We start from the raw sequence: 21781 nt of genomic DNA, 5'->3' as shown, positions 1-21781 counted from the left end.
AAAAAATATGGATTTAAGCAATCTCGCTGTCGATATTGTGATAAGCTTCTTTGAAAAGTGAGCTTAACATTTCAATGCACTCAATACATTCCGAGTTTCACATTTCGACGCATTTCTCGATTTGTATTAAAACAATGGTGAAATCAGTGGCGTGTAATTAAATCTGATAGGTCGAATCTATTAGTATTTTAATCAATTTTCATTCGCGGTTGCATTGTATCTAAATATCTAAAAAGAAATCAGAAACGAGTTTGAACTTTATAAGAAAAATCAACACTGTTGCATTGGTTTGTTTACAAAGTCGTTATTATTCAGGATGTACATTGCGCAAAGTTATTCCTGTATGAAAAGAATTAAGCAAGAAATTATACGCAAGAGTAATTTCTTATTAAAAAGCGATATTAAGTAAAATTTATCATAATTTATTTTGATTTATGTATCATGTGATCGTACCGTGACGTGCATTAACGTGCGTGTAACACTTGAGGATGTTTTTATTGTTAAGTATGCGCCGATCACATGTTATCCCTGTGTTTCGTTGCCGGCTGGCATTACACTGGTTCATGTATGGAAGCATGATTCTTAAACATAAATTAATATTAAACATGAGTTTTTCTGCTAATAATTTTCCTCATATATGTAACAATCGACCGCACGAGTATTTTTTTTCATGTTTATGCAATTGCCAATAAAATCGATCGAGATAATGTAAAAATCCTGTTCAAATGTAGATAAGAAAATACTATAATCATTGTCATATAATTACTATCAGTAATGTTGCTCATCTTTAGAATATTAAAATTCCTTCTACCTGCATATATTGTGAAATTGGCTAGTCGCGTAATCATTATGTGCGCTCGAATTGCTAAATCACGAATACCAAAGTAAAAATAGCAAACTGACCGACTTTCTTTAGGCTTGATCACGTTTTTGTAGATATATGTATATATGATGTTCATACATACGATGTAACACAACTTTGTGCAATGTAACATCGTTTTCATTTGTATATTTGAGAGTTATGCTGCTTTTGATTATGGAATCTTAATTGAATTGTATGCATTAATGTATGTTCAAACGTATACTTGTGAATGTTAATTAAATTATAAATTTTAATTAACAGAATTACGAAGATAATATTAGAGTAAATATGTACTTATTTATATATATTACGTATATTTTAATATGAGTCAGTGATACGAGTAACAAATTCTGCAATGTATTACAACTTGAAAATTCGATGGTTGGATGGTTACAAAGATTTATTGCTGTATTATAAATTATTTTGTAATATTTTTTGCGACATAATAACGCGAGCTATATATTTTCGTACATTTTTAAACAAAGAAGTTTATTTAATCTTTCAGCTTATTAATCGTATTTTTTATTTCTTTTCAGTAAACACCCAATAAACATTAAGACATTCTATGTACATCCTATATATGTACATATATGGATATTGTATATTTTATGTATGTATATACAGAGAATGTAAAAAGTATATACATCGCATATCCTATGTATGTGAAATAATTGCCACATGTATGTACATAGGATGTCCATAGTACATACATAGGTATATTCCAAAGATATGCAGTGTACATTCGTGGTATATACATGGGATATATTGTAAGAATGTGCAATACACATTCGTAGCATGTACATGAGGTATATTCTATGTATATTTACGCTGTGATCTTGTTTGAATATACAAGTCATGTATATTCAAACAACTACAAATATCCTTAAATATACGTAAATTCATGTATATTCTATGTATGTACATAGTATATACAGTACATTTTTTCACATTATGGATATTCCATGTATATACATAGGATATCAAATGTTTACTGGGTATATGACAAAAATACTTGGCCCTATGTAATTAATTAAATAATAAAATAAATTAAATAATTAAAAAATAATTAAAAAATTAAATAATAAAATAATTTTAAATTTAAGTAATTTATTTTTTAACATTAAAAATTTTATGAAAAGTGGACTCTCCACTCTCCTCTACTCTTAAGTCAATAATAAACAATTTTCATTCATTCGGATATTTATCTACCCAATTTCTGAACAATTAGTTTATCTAAATTCTCTGTGTTGGGATTTAGATATTAAACTGATAGAAAAAGTTATTATATCTTTAATATTATTAGCCGCCTTTTGCAAGTTTTATATAATTCTCATGATTAAATATGTAAATATGTATATGTATAAATTAATATTTATAATATTTATAAATATTGCAATGTCACTGTAACATTATCAGAAAGTTACAGCGATATCGTTAGTTATAGTCGTGGTGATATCATCATAATATGACATAAAATGTCACAGAAATGTTACAACAAATTTTAAGAACATTACAAAACAGTATTCAGATTAGTTCATTCGCTTGCCGATATGTGACGCATTATGCGCTATCTATCTCGTATTTAATCATAAGAATTATATAAAACTTGCAAAAGGCGGCTAATAATTTATGAGTATAATAATTTATGAATAATTTAAAGATGTAAAAACTTTCTATCAGTTTAATATCTTAATCCCAACACAGGGAATCTAGATAAACTGATTATTCAGAAATTGAATAGATAAATATCCGAATAAATGAAAATTGTTTATTTTTTATTGACTTAAGAGTAGAGTCCAGTGGAGAGTCCACTTTCCAAGAATTTTTAATGTTAAGAAATAAATTATTCAAATTTAAAATTATTTCATTATTTAATTAATTACATTGGGCCAAGTGTTTTTGTCATATACCCAGTAAACATTCGATATCCTATGTATATGCATGGAATATCTATAATGTAAAAAAAACGTACTGTATATACTATGTACATACATAGAATATACATAAATTTACGTGTATTTAGGGATATTCATAGGACATCGTATGGATATGCACAGAATGTATATTCGAACGAGATCGCTGCCTGTATATACACAGAATATACCTCATGTACATTCCATGTATATACATCAAACGTATATACATACAATATATGTTGATGTAGATACATTTATGGATGAGGTGATATTTTATGTCATATTATAATGATATCACCACGACTGTAATTAATGACATCACTGTAACTTTCTAATTCATAAATATTAATTAATATTAAAATATAAAATTAATAATATAAAATGAATATTTATGGATATTGTGATGTTACTGTAACATTATCAGAAAGTTACAGTGATGTCATTATATATATATATATATATATATAACGATACAAATATCCCTAGATACACGTAAATTTATGTATATTCTATGTATGTACATAGTATAACAGTACGTTTTTTTCATATTATGGATATTCCATGTACATACATAGGATATCGAATGTTTACTGGGCAGTAAGATTCAATTATTTTAATTTATTGATCTTTCGCGTATTCTTTCTGAGTTTGCCTGAAGTTCCGTCATAAGCATCGTCTGTGACATTATATGTCACACATGTTTACGGCATCACATTTTACAAAATCATAGAAAACTGGAGAATGATGAAAAATTTTTGCGGGAAAAGAATCGACGAGATTGCAACATATTGCCCCGCAAATATAAACACATGGCTTTCTCTATAATGATGGAATTTTAAGCTTTAGAAACTTTAGATATGTCGACATCATGAGACTATATAAACGCGATACTACCGTTTAATATCCTTATAAATGTTTTGCACTTGTTTGGTGAGGAGTAATGTTGTACACATCGTTACAATCTGGCAAATTTTTATTCTTTTTGGTACGGATAGAAAGAGAGTTTTTTTAGGACACATATTTAACATACATTGAACCATTTGCAGTAAGTATAAAATGTTGCAATTATAATGAGATTAAATGTTTTGTGTTTTTTTTTATTTTTATATACCGCCATATGTATGTGTGTATGTGTGTGTGTTTCGGTCGATGGATATAATCCTCTTCAATGTTTATTACACATCATATTATCGAGATTCGCATTTAATTATTATCTAACCCATTTCAACCTATTTATCGCTGTTAATGTTTATAATACTTTACATTTTATTAAAATACGCAATTATTTTCTTCTTACAGTCAACCGAATCCCCTCCAATTCTTCAATCGTTCGAAAGGTGTCCCACAGATATAAATAGTGAAAGACAGAATTTAGTTGCGCACAAACCAGTCAATAAGTGGAGAGTGAATCAGTTGCGCACAAGCAATAGGTATAATATCGATTTCATTTTGATTTGAGCAAAATAGTACAATAAATTGTAACGAAAATTAACAAAAAGTATAATGTAAACGTAACAATTTATTAAACAAACAGAAAAGTAAAATTAATTAAAGAGCAAAAAAGCTCGAGTGTTGATGTGTGAAAAATAAAATTAATTATAAGAAGGGAGGAAAAAAAAAAAAAAAGAAAAAAAAGAAAAAAAAAAGAACCGATCTGGTTTCGGTCAGAAAAAACAAAATATTTTGTAATCCATTTCCAAGTAAGCAAAAAACTCTTACGGATAATATGTTATACACAAAAAAAATAAAGAATCAGTTAAAAATTAATTTATTTAAACAATATATAATCATTTTTATTAACAGTTATTTTAACTTCTGACACATTAGAATTTAATCAAATTGACTGATTATAATGGACTTACTGAGTGTAGAAATAGAAAGCAACTATCAAGGAAATTATAACAATATTAAAGTTACCTAGCAAACATAGGCACGGAGCAAATATAATCAAATTATAATTAAATTATAATTAAAATAAGTGATTTCTATTATTTTCGACTCATTAATTGCGGTAAATACGTTTAATCATTAGACAATTATTAAATGCGGACATCGATAATATCATGTGTAATAAATACTAAAGAGGGTCAAATCTATTGACCAAAACATATGATGATTTATAAAAATAAAGAAAACAGCAAGTATCTGGTCTTATTGTGTTCTTTAATATTAAATTTTATATTTTATCAGAGTTTATAACATGTATTTTTAAACATATGCTGTAGCAAGTGCAAAATAAACATATTAATGCTGCTAATATTTTTTTGGCAGCAATGTACAGTTCATCGGTAACCAGATATGAAGACAATGAAGATCAGAAGTTACTGCAATTGGAAACGGAAAATAAGAAGAATTCAATTCTCGATCAACCGCCGAAAGAACACATACCGGCAGTTCAACCATTAATTTGGCGCAATATCATTGGTATCGCCGTTCTTCACTTCTTGGCGCCCTATTTCTTTATCACGCGATTTTTCCAGATAAAATTTTGGACATGGATATTTGGTACGTACATATCTACGTATTAAATTGTAACTGTATTAAACTGTATTAAAGTGTAAATTAATTTTCCATTTCGACTTCATTTTTATCGGGAAGAATAAATATCGCTTATATAATAAATAGATGCAAAAGGTACCGAAATGTGTGCAAAAATACATAGCACGGTTTCCTGTGAAAGTTAAAATCTATTTTTTTTAGTGTAATTATAAACATGGTTTTCATTTAAAAATTTTTTTTAACACTTCTAGGTTTATACATTTGCACATTTAAAAAAAATAAAATTTTTGAAACATATGATTGTTTGTTGATCTCATTTTTATTTTTTTTATATGCAGGATTTACGTATGGATTTTTTACTACTATTGGCATATCAGCTGGTGCTCATCGTCTGTGGGCACACAAGAGCTATAGTGCTAAATTGCCACTCAGAATACTACTCGCTATTTTTTACTGTATGGCTGGTCAGGTAAGATTTCTAAGTATAAAGTTAAAAAGTAAAAGAAATATGGATTTGCGTAGTCTTCACAAACTCTTCACAACATTTTCCGTTTTGCAGACTCATCTGACTAAATGGGTTCGCGTTCATCGAATACATCACCGGTATACAGACACATCCGCGGATCCACATAACTCTAATCGCGGCTTTTTCTTTTCGCACGTCGGCTGGTTAATGATGAAACATCATCCAGCGGTCAAGGAATACGGAAAGAATGTGGATGTGAGCGACCTCGCTGCTGATCCCGTGATACGCTTCTTTGATAAGTAAGTTCAATATTTCAGCGGATTGATGTCCTTACAAAATTGTTTCATTCAAGGTGTTTAGCATTGTTCCTAAATGAGAGATTTGTACAGATGTGTAACACTTGCGGGTGTTTTCTATTGCAGATATTATCCGCCAATCATGCTGTCAGTATGTTTCGTTTTGCCGACCTTAATACAAGTCTACTTATGGAACGAAACGTGGGACATAGCCATAACTTCTACTATCGTCCGCTACGTATGGTCGTTAAATGCGACTTTTGCCGTTAACAGCTTCGCTCATTTATGGGGCACTCGACCGTACGACAGGTATGCATTAATTTCTTGGGCTCACACTTATGTGATTAGCATCAGAATCGGTCAAGATAGTGTGAGAATTGTGTTCAAATATAAATAGAAAAATATTATAATTTAATATAAAAGAGAATACTTTCAATAAAATTAAACAAAATAATAAACAGATTTTGTAAAGTATTATTTTGTTTAAATAAAAGCTGCGTGAGTTTCCAGCGGTCGTTCATATAGTCGTTCCAAATGAGTAAAATTTCTTTCTTTTCGTCTCTTTCTTGTTTTAGAAATATTAATCCAAGGGAGAATGTATATGTGGCCATCTTTGCTAACGGTGAGGGTTGGCATAATTACCACCATGCATTTCCATGGGACTACAAGGCTGCGGAGCTAGGCTTTCATAAACTCAATGTGTCAGCCGGCTTTATAGAATTCATGGCTTGGTTGGGACTAGCGTACGATTTAAAAACACCGAGCCCTGAAATCATTGAGAGATATTGCGCGAATAAAGGTGACGGCACGACCGGTCGTTCGAGACGAAAAACGAGACAAGCATCTTCGAAACATATAACTACTGTCGAATAAATCAGGAGATTGCTTTAAATTAAAATTAAAATTTATTTAAATTTCGGCAAATTATAATTTCTGTAAATGTGGCTACGTGCGTGCTTTGCATTTTTCAATGCGCATTGTCGTTGAAAATCTAAGTAAGTTAAAAAATTGTTGTTCTCGCATTACACGGTGCACATGTGAAATATATGTACATGCATTGCACGATTAATGGTAATATGCATTCTTGATGACTCGATTAGTATGTTTTGATGAGTGGCGCTTTTGCAAGAATTATGAAATAGCGGGATCTCTGTAATTACTGAATAAAAATACCATTAAAAATAGTATCGATATACATGCAGCTGTTATTGTTCTAATTAGTTAAATATGTATTTAATTTATATAAGTTTAAATATAAAAAATCTCAAAATTAAAAATAGTTAAATAAGTAGACATTATAAGGTGTTCAAGCAATTTGATTCATTTCGTCTTCCTAAAATATTCTATTTTAATTCCATCAAAATAATATCCTTGTTGATATGAATCTGAACGAGGCTGTGACTTTGTACATATTGTAAAAATAAATGTGGCGGCACATAAATCAAAATAAAATTAATTAATTAATTAATTAATTATCGAGAACATATCTCAAAGTTCACTGAAGCGAACGAGAGGCAGAGCAAACACGATGATAAATGAAGACCGTGGGACACGTATGAATGAATGAAAATCTGGCAGATCGGAAAAGCAAGTGGATAGGTGGTTGAATAAACAAACAAGCTGACGGATACGGGTTGGACAGATTACATCGTGAACAGAGAGAGTAAATAGCCACGCGTTTTCGTTCAGATGCGTTTGCGTGAATGCTGCTCATGCATGCGTACGACACCGCGTGTATGTGATGTGTATGATATATATGCGCCCGTTTGCATGTGCGTGTCTGTCTGTGCGTATGCATATTTGAGCGTAGAGGTGTGTAAGATCTTTTAACCGTGACGATGGATTTACGGTGCACTGAACGTTACCCGGGGAGAGTTTGTTGAACGGCATAGCGTTTCATCCAACATTATACTCGACTGTATAGCAACGGCGTCAAGGAAACGGCACGTTGCGTTTGTGTTATCGTCGTCAAAAGATTGAGTTAAATCTTTTGGGTAATTTTACTGGTTATTTCGAAAACTCGCAATAAAAGCTAATGCTCCATAAATGTCGCACCGGAAAGGGGAGAAGGTAAGTCCGCAGTTTGTCGCCCTCGGAGGAACGCGTTAGAGATAGTGTGCGTTAACCCCAGAGCAATTGCGAGGTAGAATAAATATCGAGGCGACACACATGTTACCCCTACAAGATCTTCAATTAATTCTATGTTATCTATTTGATTAAATATAATACATTTTTTTACCGTTCCAATTTTCACACAAAAGGGATGGACGGCAAAATGGGAGCATTGGTCGTCTTATCTTTATACTGCTTCAAAAGAGTTTACCTTGCTTATATTTTTAAGGAAAAGAAAGCTCGTGTTTACTAAGCATTAGATTTTGAACAGCAATTTGAACTTAAAATAATATCTCTTACCGACATTGCATCTTCGGGATAAAATAATCTGTTGTTTTAGAAAAATAAAGATGGAATAAAAGTAATTCAATTTTTTCCGAGTAATTGTTGCAAAAGAATTATAATCGCTTATAATTTGTAAAACATATTTTTTAACTTTGTAAAAATAAATGTATGAATAAAAATAAAGAGAGAAAGATTAATAAGAGTTTATTTTTTAAATACTTACCAATGCAACGCTGATTACAATGTTTAGATTATGGATCGTTGATAAGCTGATCACAAAATGTTGCCATTGATTTTATCCTTTGAGACAATCTATATTATGGTCCATATACATTTCGATAAAATTATACTCACAATATAATATAATTGTTTCATCATGTAGAATAACATTGGTCTGATGCACGTTAATCTTTTTAATTATTATTCATCGAAGAGTGATCAATAATATTAATTTTAATTTTAAATTTTCTGGACAAGTATAATTACTAGAAGTAAAGTAAAACTGAAAAAAAAGATTAGTTTTCGTTAAAGAATATTATTCATTAAATTGCAAGAAGTAAACGATGTATTTTTAGACGCGGTTCTACGGATCAATATTATGCTCTGAGGGTGAAAGACCTCCAGGTAAAATTTCGTGGAAGGGTTGATATTACCGACTGTTTTTAGTCATCCGCTAAACTGACAAGATATTATTAAAAACCGACAGGTCTGGATAAATTTTCGTGATTGTCAGAGGAAATCAATTGTCTCGGAAAATCACACACATTTAGAGGTAATTAAATAACATTAATGTGAATATAATAACATACCAAATAAGAAGCCATGACAGCTGATGTAAAAATCAATAATAATGAAAGATAAATTTATGTAACTTTGCGAGGAGTACATTTTTTGTTGTCATCTTTTTTCGCTATTTCTTCGCGTATTAATTTGGCTATTATAGATAGTGCCTGAAAATTGATAGAAAATTAGCTTATACTTTAAATGTAGAATAACCGATAATATTTAGTGTTATAAAAATAGAAAAAAAGAAAAAAATGTCAATTGTTTAGCAAATTTGCTTTTTTATTATTACATTAAAATATTATTCTTTTCGTATTTTCTAAGAATTTTTTTATGGAGGTTTTTAAGTACAATTATTAATTCTCTTTCTTAATGAGTTATTTTTGTAATGCGTATAAGTTTTAATTTTTAACATTTAACAGATAAGTAATTAAAATTAATGAAATTCAAATTTACCTTGTCCATTTGTTCGGGTGTAATACAGCTGTAACTAAGTCGCAAGTGGCAATCAGGTTTTGAAGGATTATAGTTGAAAGCGTTTCCAGAGACAAGGAAAACATCTTCGGGCACACATTTATTCATCACAAAATCGAATACGTTATCTATGGCTGTTACCTCTATCCAAAGAAACATTCCACCTTGCGGCACATACCATTCTGCCAAACCTAATGAAACAAAATATGTGAGTACTACAAAACTACTATTGATAAAATTAATTTCAAATCGTTAAAATTAGTTTCTAAAATACCAGTCAAATGTTTTTCAACCATGGCTAGCATTGTGTCACGTCGCTCCCGATAGAAGTTTTGAATGTCTTTGAAATGTTCCTCGAATTTTTCCAGTCCCCAAATTTCGAAGAGTTTATAAAGAAACATCTGAAAAAGATGATTGCAAATGCATCTAAGTTATTTACTTGGATTTACTTAAATGTTTCAGATGTTTAAAAACAAAATCTTACTTGCGAAAAAGTCGACGCGAGAAGAACAGAATTTTCCATATGAAGGACTAGTTTGCTTGTAATATCTTTGTGGGCTGTGACGATACCGATACGCATTCCAGCGCTCACAATTTTGCTAAATGAGTCCAATCTGATTACGCGACCATCGACGTCGAGGGAGAAAAATGACGTAGGCTGTTTATCCAAAAAGTGAACAAAGTAGTAAGGATCGTCCTCAACGATCAGGAAATCGTATTTTTGCGCCAATTTATACACTTTCCTTCGTCGGCTCTCCGATAAGACGCTGCCCGTAGGATTCATTCCCGTTGGATTAACGTAAAGTAACTGAAAGATTGAACAAACTATGTACATAATCTCTTTTATAAAAGAAAATAATGTTAAAACACAAACAGATAAAAAAGTTAATATAAAAGTAAATTAATTTTAAGTTTCTATATAATATTGTAAATTTTCTGACTTACTTTTGGCATCGGTTTGTTGTCTACAAGCCTCTGCTCGCATTCTTTAATGATTTCCTCGGGAATTATTCCATCGGCATCTTGATTAATCTCTATAACATCCGGTAACAATGGTGCTAGCTATGAGTAAAAGAAAAGAATTTCTTGAAAGTTATTTTAGAAAAATTGCTTATGTGCGTTTTATTAAGTTAATCATTTTTATCTTTTTACTCGATATATAAAAGAATTAAAGTAAATCATCGAAAAGCGAACATTTTATGAGATATTTTTCTCTCTATAATGTCAATTAATTTGTATAATTCAAACTCAATATTAAATTCTTTTTATTTTAAAACAACCAACCGCTCCGATTATTCCTGAATATAATGGCGTTTGAATCATAACTGGATCGTTCTCTTCGATCATCATTTCCAAGATTTTAGTACAACCGTCCATAGAACCGCACGTCATTACGACGTCCCAATCATTTCGTTTCGGTTCATGCCATGCTTTCTGGAACTCCTTCCATTTTTCTATTAACGGCTTGTAGCTTTAAAGTAAAAAGAAATCATATATGATAAATTTAAAATCATATTTTTATTAAAAAAAATGATATGTTATATTGATAGTAAGATTATGACAAATAACAAAAATTATGTTTCGATTTATACAACTAATAAAGTATGTACAATAGAATATAGAGTAGAATCAAAATATGTCTTTGATATACTGTTCTACAAAGAGCATGAATAAATTAGCGTTTTGATTTATGGATGACTTATGTATTAGTCTGTTAATGTTACTTGCCCCTGCGCGGCTCCGTATTGCAACGCAGTAGATAATTCACGCTTGTCAAATTGTAATGAGATGTCATGTTTGTATGTCACAGAAATGTCTGTAATAGGAAATGTAGCGACATTTGGCATGCCTCCAGCCAGACTTATGCTGTTTGGCCTCATCTGGTGAAGCTCAGCTAATAAAATTTCAAGCAAGATAATTAATGATTAGATTAGATAAAAAGTCAACAATATTTATATTTCTTTGATTTTGTTATGATTTTTATGCAACATCTTATCGTATCCCATCAACATATTATCAATTTTTTTGTATTTGATATATTTGTAAAATTTTGATAGTTTTCACAAATGGAAAAATTGTGAGATTGAGAAAAATACGTGATAAACAAGAAAATGCAATGACGACTTACTTAAGCGCCTAATTAAATTTGTTCTTCGTCTACTAGTAATTTTAGCGAAGAACTTGGTGTAATCCATGGTAGTTTGTGTTGCTCGAAGTAGTGCACAATTACAATTCCGTTCCTCTCTCACCAAGATCTTCTTCACGAATGTTATATCATATGATGTACAAATGTTCCAAAAAAAAAAAAGGTTATCGCATATCTGTTTATGATAAGATTGGCTGTTTACATTGAACTCGCTCAGCACCTCAGCTATTCACATAATTAAAACACAAATTGATCAATTCTGTACATTTAATGAAATAAACAAATATTAATACAATAAAGAGAATAAATAGAATAAAATAAATCTAAATAAAAATTATACAAGTATATGTGCTAGTAATCTCTTCTGAGATGCAGTTAGATAAATATTTAGAAGCGACATTGATGTAAACATGTGAAACATTAATTCTTCTGAAACATAAAAAAATTTTATTAAAAATAATAATGTAAATAATTAAAAGTAAAAAGTTAAATTATAATTCTGGCTCTAATTATTATTCAATAATACTATAAAATAAAAGCTATTTACGAGCCGAGCCGGGTGGTAATTGCTCCTTTTCATTTATTAATAATATTGTATTTACACAAACGTTTCGACCATTTGGAATGTGGTCATCTTCAGTGTGTTACATTATAATTATTTCATCATACGTCGCAATTGTTTACAGATTTAACTTAAAATTTATAATATTCTAGTTTTTCTATTGAAATCTATTGTGTGCTTCATTTCTGTTATTGTATTTAATTCTTTTCAATTAAATTCATTGGTCCATCTTTTTATAAATTGAGCGTCACCGTGTGATTACTCCATAAATTTGTCATCTATGATATTTCTTGATAAACCAGTATATGATATGGAGAATAATTTTTGTCAACTTGATAAAATGTACGTTAAAGTATAAAAGAGTGACTTGTGATTTTCAATGTGGATCTGAAGTGTTATTACCGATAACATTGATAATCTTATTAGTAATAATGCAGATCTACATTGAAGTCGCAAGTTATTCTTTTATACTTTAACGTACATTTTATCAAGTTGATAAAAATTATTCTCCATATCATATACTGGTCCATCAAGAAATATCATAGATGACAAATTTATGGAGTAATCACACAGTAACGCTCAATTTATAAAAAGATGGACCGATGAATTTAATTAAAAAGAATTAAACATAATAACGGAAATAAAGCACACAATAGATTTCAATAGAAAAACTAGAATATTATAAATTTTAAGTTAAATCTGTAAACAATTGCGACGCATGATCAAATAATTGTAATGTAACATACTGAAAATGACCACATTCCGAATGGTCGAAACGTTTGTGTAAATACAATATTATTAATAAATGAAAAGGAGCATTTACCACCCGGCTCGGCTCGTAATAGCTTTTATTTTATAGTAAGTAATTATAAAAATAATCAGGTTCTAAATAAAATTCATGCTTTTTATCGCTTAAAATGGTTGCGATAAAATGTTAAAAGGACAGTAGATATTTCGAAATATACTCATAACATTTATTCCAATTTATTAACATCTTGTACGTGTATCTATGTATGTGTGTATTTGTGTGGTTGTAACCTGTGTACCTGCAAATGTATGTGTATCACTGTTTCCATCATCTTTTTTTCCTTTAACGCTTCGGATAACATTTTGGGTAACTTATTGTATTGCCCGATAAACGCTCCATTCGATATCGATCGATCGATCACGCGCGCACGCGATCGCGCGCGGCGCTGATCGGCAGTCGGGTAGATTTTCGATCGATCTCGAGTAAAAAAAGAGCCATCGACGTCGAACAGAACGTTCGGCTTTCGGGTTTTGTTCCGGCGACCGACAGAACGGGGCTCGTCGTATGCATCAGCGTTGTTTGTCGGACTTAAATTCACGATCATGTTGACTCTATCCGTTTCTCTAATTGATTTTTGTAATCGACTCGATTGAATGACATCCGGTTCAATAACATAATCACGAAAAATAACGGAAAATAAAGTAAGAAAAATCAAGATCTACATTACTAACAAATTAGTACACGGTTTTACGTTTTTACAGAAAGATATATAAAAAAAATAGCAGAGCCAAGCCTTAAAATATCGTGAAAAATAAAAAAATGTTTTCTCCAATTCGATTCAAACGTAAAATAAGTTATTTCGACAATTGCTAATTTTATTAGCAATACGACATCAATTTATAGTTTAAATTGCACGACACTGACAATTCTCACGCATTGTATATAATATATTTTAATTAATCAATAAGATACCCGGCAATAAAATACTCTATACTCTATAAATTACCATTATGGCAGTTAACACATTACGCGTTGATTGGTTTTAACAGCACCGTTTTCTCATTAACTTTTCTTTACCTTTAGTTAACCCTATCACTTTCCCATTGATACATATGGTATGGTTTTTTATCACACTTTCAAAAATACTTTTTTTTTGAGAAAAAATATATCTTGTAAATATATTACAATTGTGTCTCTCCTTATCGGAATAGTTGTTAAATATTCTTACGTGAAAGTGAGAGAGTTAAGTTTTCAATTTTAGAATATTTTCTATTTGTCTTTATTAATATTTTATATTTAATAGTACACATACGTACGTTCGACACGTTTAAGCATGCTTTTTTTTTACGGAAATAGGCCCCGCGCAATCGTATTAAAATACACATTCGAAAATATCGATCGGTTCGCGGCCGAGAAGTATTTCAACGTGTACGTTCTGTTTTGATATTCGTCACTCGTGCCGAATTGCATCATCATAAACACAACATCATCCCGTCGTGTCGGTCGACGAAATATTTCTGTACCATTTTTGAGGCCGTTCTTGCTATACGCTGATTTTCGTTATCATTTGTCGCGCCGTTTTCTCTCGCATAAACTTTCCGCCAAGCCCACGTCTCGTTCTCGCAATTAATGCGATTCGCAATGGAACTATTTACAAAACGGAACACTTAACAACTGCGTCTGCGTTTAGTTTATCGCGAGCTAATTATCGAGCCGTCGGGTTTTATTCCTTCGTTTTACGATAACGCATTTAATGGGCGTCTCGTTTATACAACACGCGCATCCTCTCACTTTAGCCGACACGTTCGCACGGACTTTCACATCACCGAATTTCAAAGTTGCGGTTTTCATTGAGCTCTAGAGTGATCTAACAAAAATTTTCGCTCTGAATGGTGCACATGTCAAAGTCGCACGTTTGTACTCCGCTAATCGTACTAGCTAAAGACACTCAGAAGCAACGATGTTGCATTTCACATATTCGTTTTCTTAGCTTAGTCTTCTTAAATTTAATTAGCAAATTTTGTACATAAAATTTAGTAAGTTTAATGTAACTTTTCAATATACATATCATTATATTAATATTTTTTTGTGTTAGGTTTAGTTAATAATATAAAATAACTTTTTATATTATTTTCGTATTTCAGAACATACGCATTCCACAGCACGATATTGCACAAAGTATCCTGTCATTAACATTAAATTATTTTTCTTAATAATATATTTATAAAGAAGAATAAGTTTAATGTTGAATGACGTACTTTTTGTTATTTTGAATTTATACAATTGGTTTGAATTAGCGTAACAAACATGCGTCTCGCTATTATGCACCTATTTGGAAGTACGATGGTAAGTAGTGAGCGCCCAAACATAATCAGACACGAGTTGCACAAAGATCAGACTAGTGGGCGGTATTTTTCACTCGAAATGAAAGCTTGGGATAGGTGAGTCGTTAGCACTGCTTGCACGTATCTGATTAAGTTTAAACATAACCACTCGAATAAATCTTTAATAAAAAAAAAGATATAGAGGGAGATTGTTAAATACACATATAAAATAGAACATAGTAGAAGATATAATATTTTTTACACAAAAGTTGAAAAAGTTGCCGAGTCTCCAATTCATATTCTTCACATTTATATACAAGGTGATTCGTTTACACTCGGTAGTTTTTTTTTTCTAGAAGTATTAGACGAAAATGGTCAAGTATTTTGTTTTTAGAGACTATATTTTACGTATCTATGTAATGATTCACCCTGTATATCGGATCTATGTCAATCGTATATGAAAAATCATACTAGAAACGTAATATTCGAGTATATACATATCTATTCTCATTATTTAGAATTAACAAAATCTTTTTTTAATTTATAAAAGGGAGAAACATTATATATAAAAAATTGACACCAGTCACTCATTAAGCTCGTTAAGCTCATTAAGAATGTTTTTTTGAATCTGAATGTATTTGATAAAAGAAGAAAGTATAAATATTAACTTTGGCACGATGAATGTAATTCATCATAAGCAAATTTAACGAAAGAAAGGAAGAAAAATATAAAGATTGTTATTAAAGAGAGGTGATCATTGATTAGTATCGTAATGAAACCGTAGTAACGACATATTTTCTTCTTAAAATAATGCCATTTATAACACTAAAATAGAAATCATTAAGAATTTAGAGCAAACAGTGTCTTTGATGTTTTGAGGCAATAATATCAATTGTTAGTTTTAATGATGAGAGTCTTTGTTAATACTAATCAACGAGAGAGAGAATGCGATGCTTTGAGAAGTGAGTAAATGGACTTAAGAAAAGATTACACGATAATCTATATCGAATGCTTAATGAGTCTAGGCGCGAGTTCTAACAGTTTCTTACGCTTAAAGTATCTAGTGTCGAAGAGTAGAAAAATTATAAAAGTACGAAGGTCTATAATAATCGTTAATATGAGAGAGATTCCGTGCGGCTGCTCCATTGCTGTTTTTCATCTTTTCCTAACTAATGTTAGAAAATATTTAAAATGTAATGTAAAATACTGTTTCTTTTAGCAAATAAATAAAACATCAATCTTAAGCCAAATTAATCAGTTGTACAATTATTATTATTTTAAAATATCAAAATTGATTATAGTTATTCGTTAATTATTTGTCATTAATAAAATAATTAATTATTCAAATAAGTCTCTTTTTATATGTTTAATCAAATTATGTGATCGCTTTATATGCATTAACTTTTGCCATATCAATATTTGCCGTATTTGAGACACTTTTCATACCTTGGTGTGTTTTTCTGTCAATATTTTCTATTTTCTATTGCTTTTTAGATATTGTTTCGTAAAACTATTTTCAATACTTGATATTAAAAATAAAAAAATAAAAAGATAATTATTAAATGTCAAAAATAAGTCTAAATTTTGATGTTAGCTGTAATTTTCTTCTGTAAAATTTATAAATAAATATAACTGAAAATAAAAACTTATAGCATCAACATTTTTTTTACAAGAAAACGTTTGCAAGTGTTTCTTTCCAATTTTAATAAATTCTTGATATTCAAAATTAATTTGACATATTTAATTTTGATTGAATATCGCCAATGTTATTGCCAATAAGAAAATATTCGTTCATAATTGATCTTTTTATAAACTTTCTTTATATTTGCATAAAAAAATATATAAAAAGATATTTCTTTTAAGCTACTTTACAATATTTACAAAGTTTATCAAAACTGGATAAAATTACTTGCAAATCTTTTCTTATAAATTATTTAAAATTTGATTCATAATTTAATTTAATTAATCATTTCTAACATCGTTTAAAAAATTTTGCAGTTTAATAAAAATAAGCATCGAATAAAACAGAATATCAAATAAATTATGCAACAGAAAAAAGCCCCCACAAATCGTGAATCAAAGCGAAGAAGCGTATAATCGAGTAAGGAGATAAGAAACGTGCGAATTTCGCAAAAACGTTAGATTTCTGGCGGCGTCGCGCGGAAACACTCCTGAGAAGTCAGAACGAGGAAAGAGAGATGAGAAGGAGAGTAGTTGATGAGGATAAAGTTAAGAGAGTGTATATTTCTCTAAACGACGATGGAAGAAGTGCAGCAGAAAGGCACCGAGAAAAGGTTCATGTGGTTGTACGAACGTTAGACGCTAAAATCAATTCACGACACAAACTCGTGTACAGTCTCTAAAAAGTCTTGCGCTCGCCCTATTTATATACATATATATATATATATATGTACATATACACATATATACACATATATGTATATACATACGTATATACATGTGTATATGCTCCGCCCGCCTAAAGTCGCGCTAAACTACTTGGCACGCATTCGCAACACGCACACTCACGTGTATTCATTCGCGCATATATGTCCGCATATATTCTCATTCTCGGTTCTTTCTGAGTTTTATAACTTCAGCTAGACACTGTTTGATTGTTACATTTGGCAATTCGGCAGCACTCGCGAGTTTTCAAGCTCCTTGTCTTGCGCGACTACGGAGCGACGTGCTGCACGCCACGCGTCGCTGAGAACTTTGTTCCTCGTTAATGAATGCGGCGCTCGACACAAATGCAAGTGAGAAGTATACTTCGTCTTTGCTTATCCGACACCCTGCGGAAATTACTTTCACTGTTTTAACCACGAGATTAACTACGAGATTAGCTCTAACCAAAATTCTGAAGGATTTTCAAAGAAATTTCGGAGAGATATTTCAATGTATCTGAGAGAAAGGAACGATGGAATCACCATATTTGGCATGAAACGCATTGCAACGAAAAGGATACGATTGGAACGAACTTATCAGCGTGTCGGCGTATAGCAGGCGCACCTTCCGCAATAGAAATAATTCTTTTTTTTTTTTTTTTTACTTTCCTACGGCTGCGTTCACGCAAAAACTTCGCCTCCTGTAGCGACCACAACTTCATCGTAATTCTCAATCGAAATGTTGGATTTTGTACGTATATAGATAACAGTGATTCAATAAGGCATACGATATCCAATTAGGGACGTCTCCCTATTCATCATGAAACTTTTACCAGTACGTGTGTGCCCCTAAAAGTTTTGGACACCTCTCTCTTTCTCCCTGTCTCCGAGAAACTTTCCTGTAATCTCTTAGGTTCGCAAAAGTTGATGTTTTCGCCTAATGGTCGAGAGTAATGGATAGCCGTATATAAATTACTAGAGGGAATTACACAACGGTAATCATACAGTCGCTGAACCATAGATTTTCTCTCCCAGCCCGCACTTTCCCGTCTAGTTGCTGCTTGTTGAACTCGTGCCGCGGGGGCGAAGTTTGGAACGCAGCCAATGTAATATAAAGTCTCTTCTTCACGTAGACGACGTTACAGAGTCTCGCATCCCTCCGCTCTGTCAATCGTGCGGCGGGGCGGATTCACCGTCGTAATACGCTCCACGTAACGCATCGTAACACGACGTATATGTACACCTATCTAAAAGTAACGCTCGCAGCACCGTGTGTGTGCGAGGCGCGCACGCGGCGCCTATTACATTATATTTCACCTCTTAATCCCCGATATAATAACTTCGCGGTCACGTCTTATTCGTCTACTATACAAACTCTTGGCTAGAACAACGGTAGATAGTCCTCGTGCGCTCGTTTGCTCTTATGTAAATGTGTTTTACTGTATTTTTTTTTCTTTTTAAATTCATTTATCGTCGTGTGCCTGGAGGGGCTCGCCGGCAGTGATGTTAGCTTCCGCGGAAAAGTCTCCAGATGTAGAAGTAGAGGCATATGGCTCACACTGGTTAAGCTACGTTATATATTTTTGTTCTTTTTTTACCGAAAATAGACGGAGCATACAAATTGCTCTCGTCAACGATAAATATGTCTCGCCTACTATATTTGTCTTTTTTTTTTTTGTCCTTTACACCGACGCTCTAACATTTTGATAAATTCGATTTTCTACACCCAGCGAGCTTCTCGTCAGCTAATATCACTGAATTGACGCGTGAGAAGAACTGAAAATAATTTCCGTAGAGTTGTTTCTCGAGTTTCTCTTTTTTTTTTCTTTTTCAGGTTGATCACTAGATACTTGTGCTTTCGCGGTATCGATCCATATTTTAATCCAATAGAAATTTGCTGAACAACTTTGCGGAGCGACCGATAAAATAGAATGCTCCGCGAAAATACGATCGGCGCACGGGGAAACTTTGGCAACTTTTCCCTCGTCGCAATCGCTTATAGTAATCGCCCTGTTTCCGGTTCCCCTCCATCGAGCACGGTGTTTATCTATCGTACGCAAGAGGGTTATAGACACGTACACGTACACCCAAAACCTTACAGAGCTTACAAGATTACACGAATAGAAATACGTTTTGTTTCCTCGCATTAGGGAAACGTCGGATCGACAGCGAACCGGCGGTTTTCACGCCGAGAAACCTGCGGCGGGGAAAACCGGTTCGACGGCCATCCGAACGAGAGTGCTTGCTTCCCCCGTGTTTCTCTCTTTCGCTCCCCTTGCTTCTAACTTTTTTATTTTCACTCTCCCATCCGCTCGCCTCGTTGACAATCACATGTTACACCGACGTCAAATAGTCGAGTATTGCGCGCGTATTATTGTTTTCGCGAGAAGTATCACGATCAGTCCAACGGGCTTGATTATCGTCGCGCTTGTATAAAAATAATTCCCTATTTCCCCCTGCAACATCGTCGATCGGCCTGTCTCCCTCCCCCCCTCCCCCCTGTTCGTCGCGGTCTCCCGCCGACTGTCTCCTGAGTTGCGAGTTTTGTGGTTCACCCTGGTCGATTTGGAACGAGTTTCTCCGCTCGTTTCACGGATTATCTTTTGTGCGATATATAGATCACCTTGCGTCCTTATCCCAAATTTTGGCTGCTCGAAATCTTGCGAGCTCGATTGGCGTCTCGCTCGTGCCAATTCGGACGCCACGAATGTCCAAGTGAGGAAGTGCATTTGCTTGTTTTCGTTGTTAAATGGATCACGAGTGTCACGAGTGTGCGCGCTGCGTGTTTCGAGGGATGCTTACATGAAGAGAGCATGGTGGAGAAATACGGGAAATAATGAAGCCGTCCAATTTTCTTCGACTAAATGAGATTGCGGTGCGGTGCGGCTTGCAATTCTAGATAAACCGATTCTCGCGAAGTCTCTGTGTGTTCGCGATGCTGGTAGCTGCGGGGATACACAACAGGTAGTTAAGAAACGTTAGATAAATCCGACCAGATGCATTATTCGCGAACGTATTATGGAACGCGGGACAGAGATAGACGTCTGGAATATGTCGATAGATGAAATCTCAGGTAGATTTCGCCGTCATCTCGCGGTACGCCGGTCGAAGACACGTTCTTTGAACTGACGACGTAATCTGACCTGGGTTTCGTGCTTGCTACAGAGTGTACCGCGCAGTCGACGTAAAATGCTTCGATCTAGACTACTTTAGGATGAGTTTGCTCCGGTTCCGGGACGAGACTCGCCGCCGTAATATCAAAAATCTCCGATATTTCTTCGAACGAAAATGCTTTCCGCGTTCTTCCACGTCTCGCCCGTCTTAGATTTCTATTCTGTCCTTCATCGTCGTTGCGATTTAATTTATCGTTTTATTCTTCCCCATCTTTGCGATACTTACAAAGATTATTGTTGGTATAATCTGTTTGCTTTTAATTTGTCGCATAAAAAGTTGGATTTTTTTGTATCTTATTAACAATTTTACGCGACGATTTTTGCATCCGTAAATTACGAACTGAGATCCGCTGACTAATTCAACAAATGTTTTTTTGAGCCTACCTAAACGATATTTCGATCACGATGGGATTTGAAGAAATGACTTTTCAGAAGAATGACAAGGCGATTGAGAAATTGAATAAAGAGTTCAAGGTTGAATTTTTCGGGCAAATGATTTCCTCGGATATCGACATTCTGGATTTAACTTCGTCTCGGTAAAAACAGATCGAAGAATATGCTCGCTACGAAAGACGCGCCCTAAAAGAGCGTTTCTTGGGACCATATTGGCGGGATTGATGGCAATGGCGCAGGCGGCGGTGGTCTATGCCTCAGCTCGATCGGCGGTGAACACGGTGGAGATCCCACGCTACTCTGACTGCTACTGGTCGTCGTTGAGGCTGGTTGCGACCTGTCGTCAGAAGTTTAATTA

The 21781-nt window shown here is 32.9% G+C and overlaps 3 protein-coding genes across 12 annotated transcripts in view; 1 reads left to right on the top strand and 2 right to left on the bottom strand.

Annotated features, from left to right (window-relative positions):
* The first annotated feature begins 4302 nt into the window (after window positions 1–4302).
* Window positions 4303–7561, top strand: LOC105674028 (acyl-CoA Delta(11) desaturase-like). The gene is made up of 5 exons (XM_012370076.2): window positions 4303–5283; window positions 5616–5746; window positions 5837–6042; window positions 6115–6348; window positions 6615–7561. Exons 1-5 carry the CDS (start codon window positions 5052–5054, stop codon window positions 6910–6912), a joined length of 1101 nt encoding a protein of 366 aa, XP_012225499.2. The 5' UTR covers window positions 4303–5051; the 3' UTR covers window positions 6913–7561.
* Window positions 7562–8624: 1063 nt separating this feature from the next.
* LOC105674064 (kynurenine/alpha-aminoadipate aminotransferase, mitochondrial-like) lies at window positions 8625–12071 on the bottom strand. 4 transcript variants are annotated; one of them, XR_010890400.1, is made up of 9 exons: window positions 11822–12071; window positions 11422–11587; window positions 10978–11164; window positions 10639–10755; window positions 10178–10501; window positions 9968–10094; window positions 9676–9884; window positions 9246–9386; window positions 8625–9114 (listed from the first exon to the last, which is right to left on the bottom strand). XR_010890400.1 is itself a non-coding variant. In XM_067355849.1 (8 exons), the coding sequence occupies exons 1-8, from the start codon at window positions 11886–11888 to the stop codon at window positions 9300–9302; spliced, it is 1284 nt and encodes a 427-aa protein (XP_067211950.1). In that variant the 5' UTR covers window positions 11889–12071; the 3' UTR covers window positions 8625–9299. The 4 variants fall into 4 exon arrangements, 1 of the variants encoding a protein (XP_067211950.1); XR_010890401.1 differs by having other exon boundaries at window positions 8625–9109; XR_010890399.1 differs by having other exon boundaries at window positions 8625–8938; window positions 11822–12069.
* Window positions 12072–13353: 1282 nt separating this feature from the next.
* LOC105674065 (uncharacterized) overlaps window positions 13354–21781 on the bottom strand; it is a 77808-nt gene continuing 69380 nt past the window's right edge. For all 7 annotated transcript variants that reach the window (XM_067355850.1, XM_067355851.1, XM_067355853.1 and 4 more), the window contains one exon: window positions 13354–21760. In XM_067355850.1, the coding sequence (XP_067211951.1) occupies window positions 21610–21760 (151 nt within the window). In that variant the 3' untranslated portion in view covers window positions 13354–21609. The remainder of the gene's footprint in view (window positions 21761–21781) is intronic.

The sequence above is a fragment of the Linepithema humile genome, chromosome 5 (assembly GCF_040581485.1).
Source record: "Linepithema humile isolate Giens D197 chromosome 5, Lhum_UNIL_v1.0, whole genome shotgun sequence".
Taxonomy (NCBI): Eukaryota; Metazoa; Arthropoda; class Insecta; order Hymenoptera; family Formicidae; genus Linepithema; species Linepithema humile.
The sequence above is the reverse complement of the archived record's forward strand: the minus strand, read 5'-3'. Positions and strand labels throughout refer to the sequence as shown.

Coding starts and splice junctions, on each gene's coding strand:
- LOC105674028 (XM_012370076.2), top strand. CDS start 5,052: ATGTACAGTTCATCGGTAACCAGATATGAAGACAATGAAGATCAGAAG. Junction 5,747..5,836: donor TTTACTGTATGGCTGGTCAG/GTAAGATTTCTA, acceptor TCCGTTTTGCAG/ACTCATCTGACTAAATGGGT. Junction 6,349..6,614: donor GGCACTCGACCGTACGACAG/GTATGCATTAAT, acceptor TTCTTGTTTTAG/AAATATTAATCCAAGGGAGA.
- LOC105674064 (XM_067355849.1), bottom strand. CDS start 11,888: ATGGATTACACCAAGTTCTTCGCTAAAATTACTAGTAGACGAAGAACA. Junction 11,588..11,821: donor AAATTTAATTAGGCGCTTAA/GTAAGTCGTCAT, acceptor AAATTTTATTAG/CTGAGCTTCACCAGATGAGG. Junction 10,756..10,977: donor ATTCAGGAATAATCGGAGCG/GTTGGTTGTTTT, acceptor TTTTACTCATAG/CTAGCACCATTGTTACCGGA.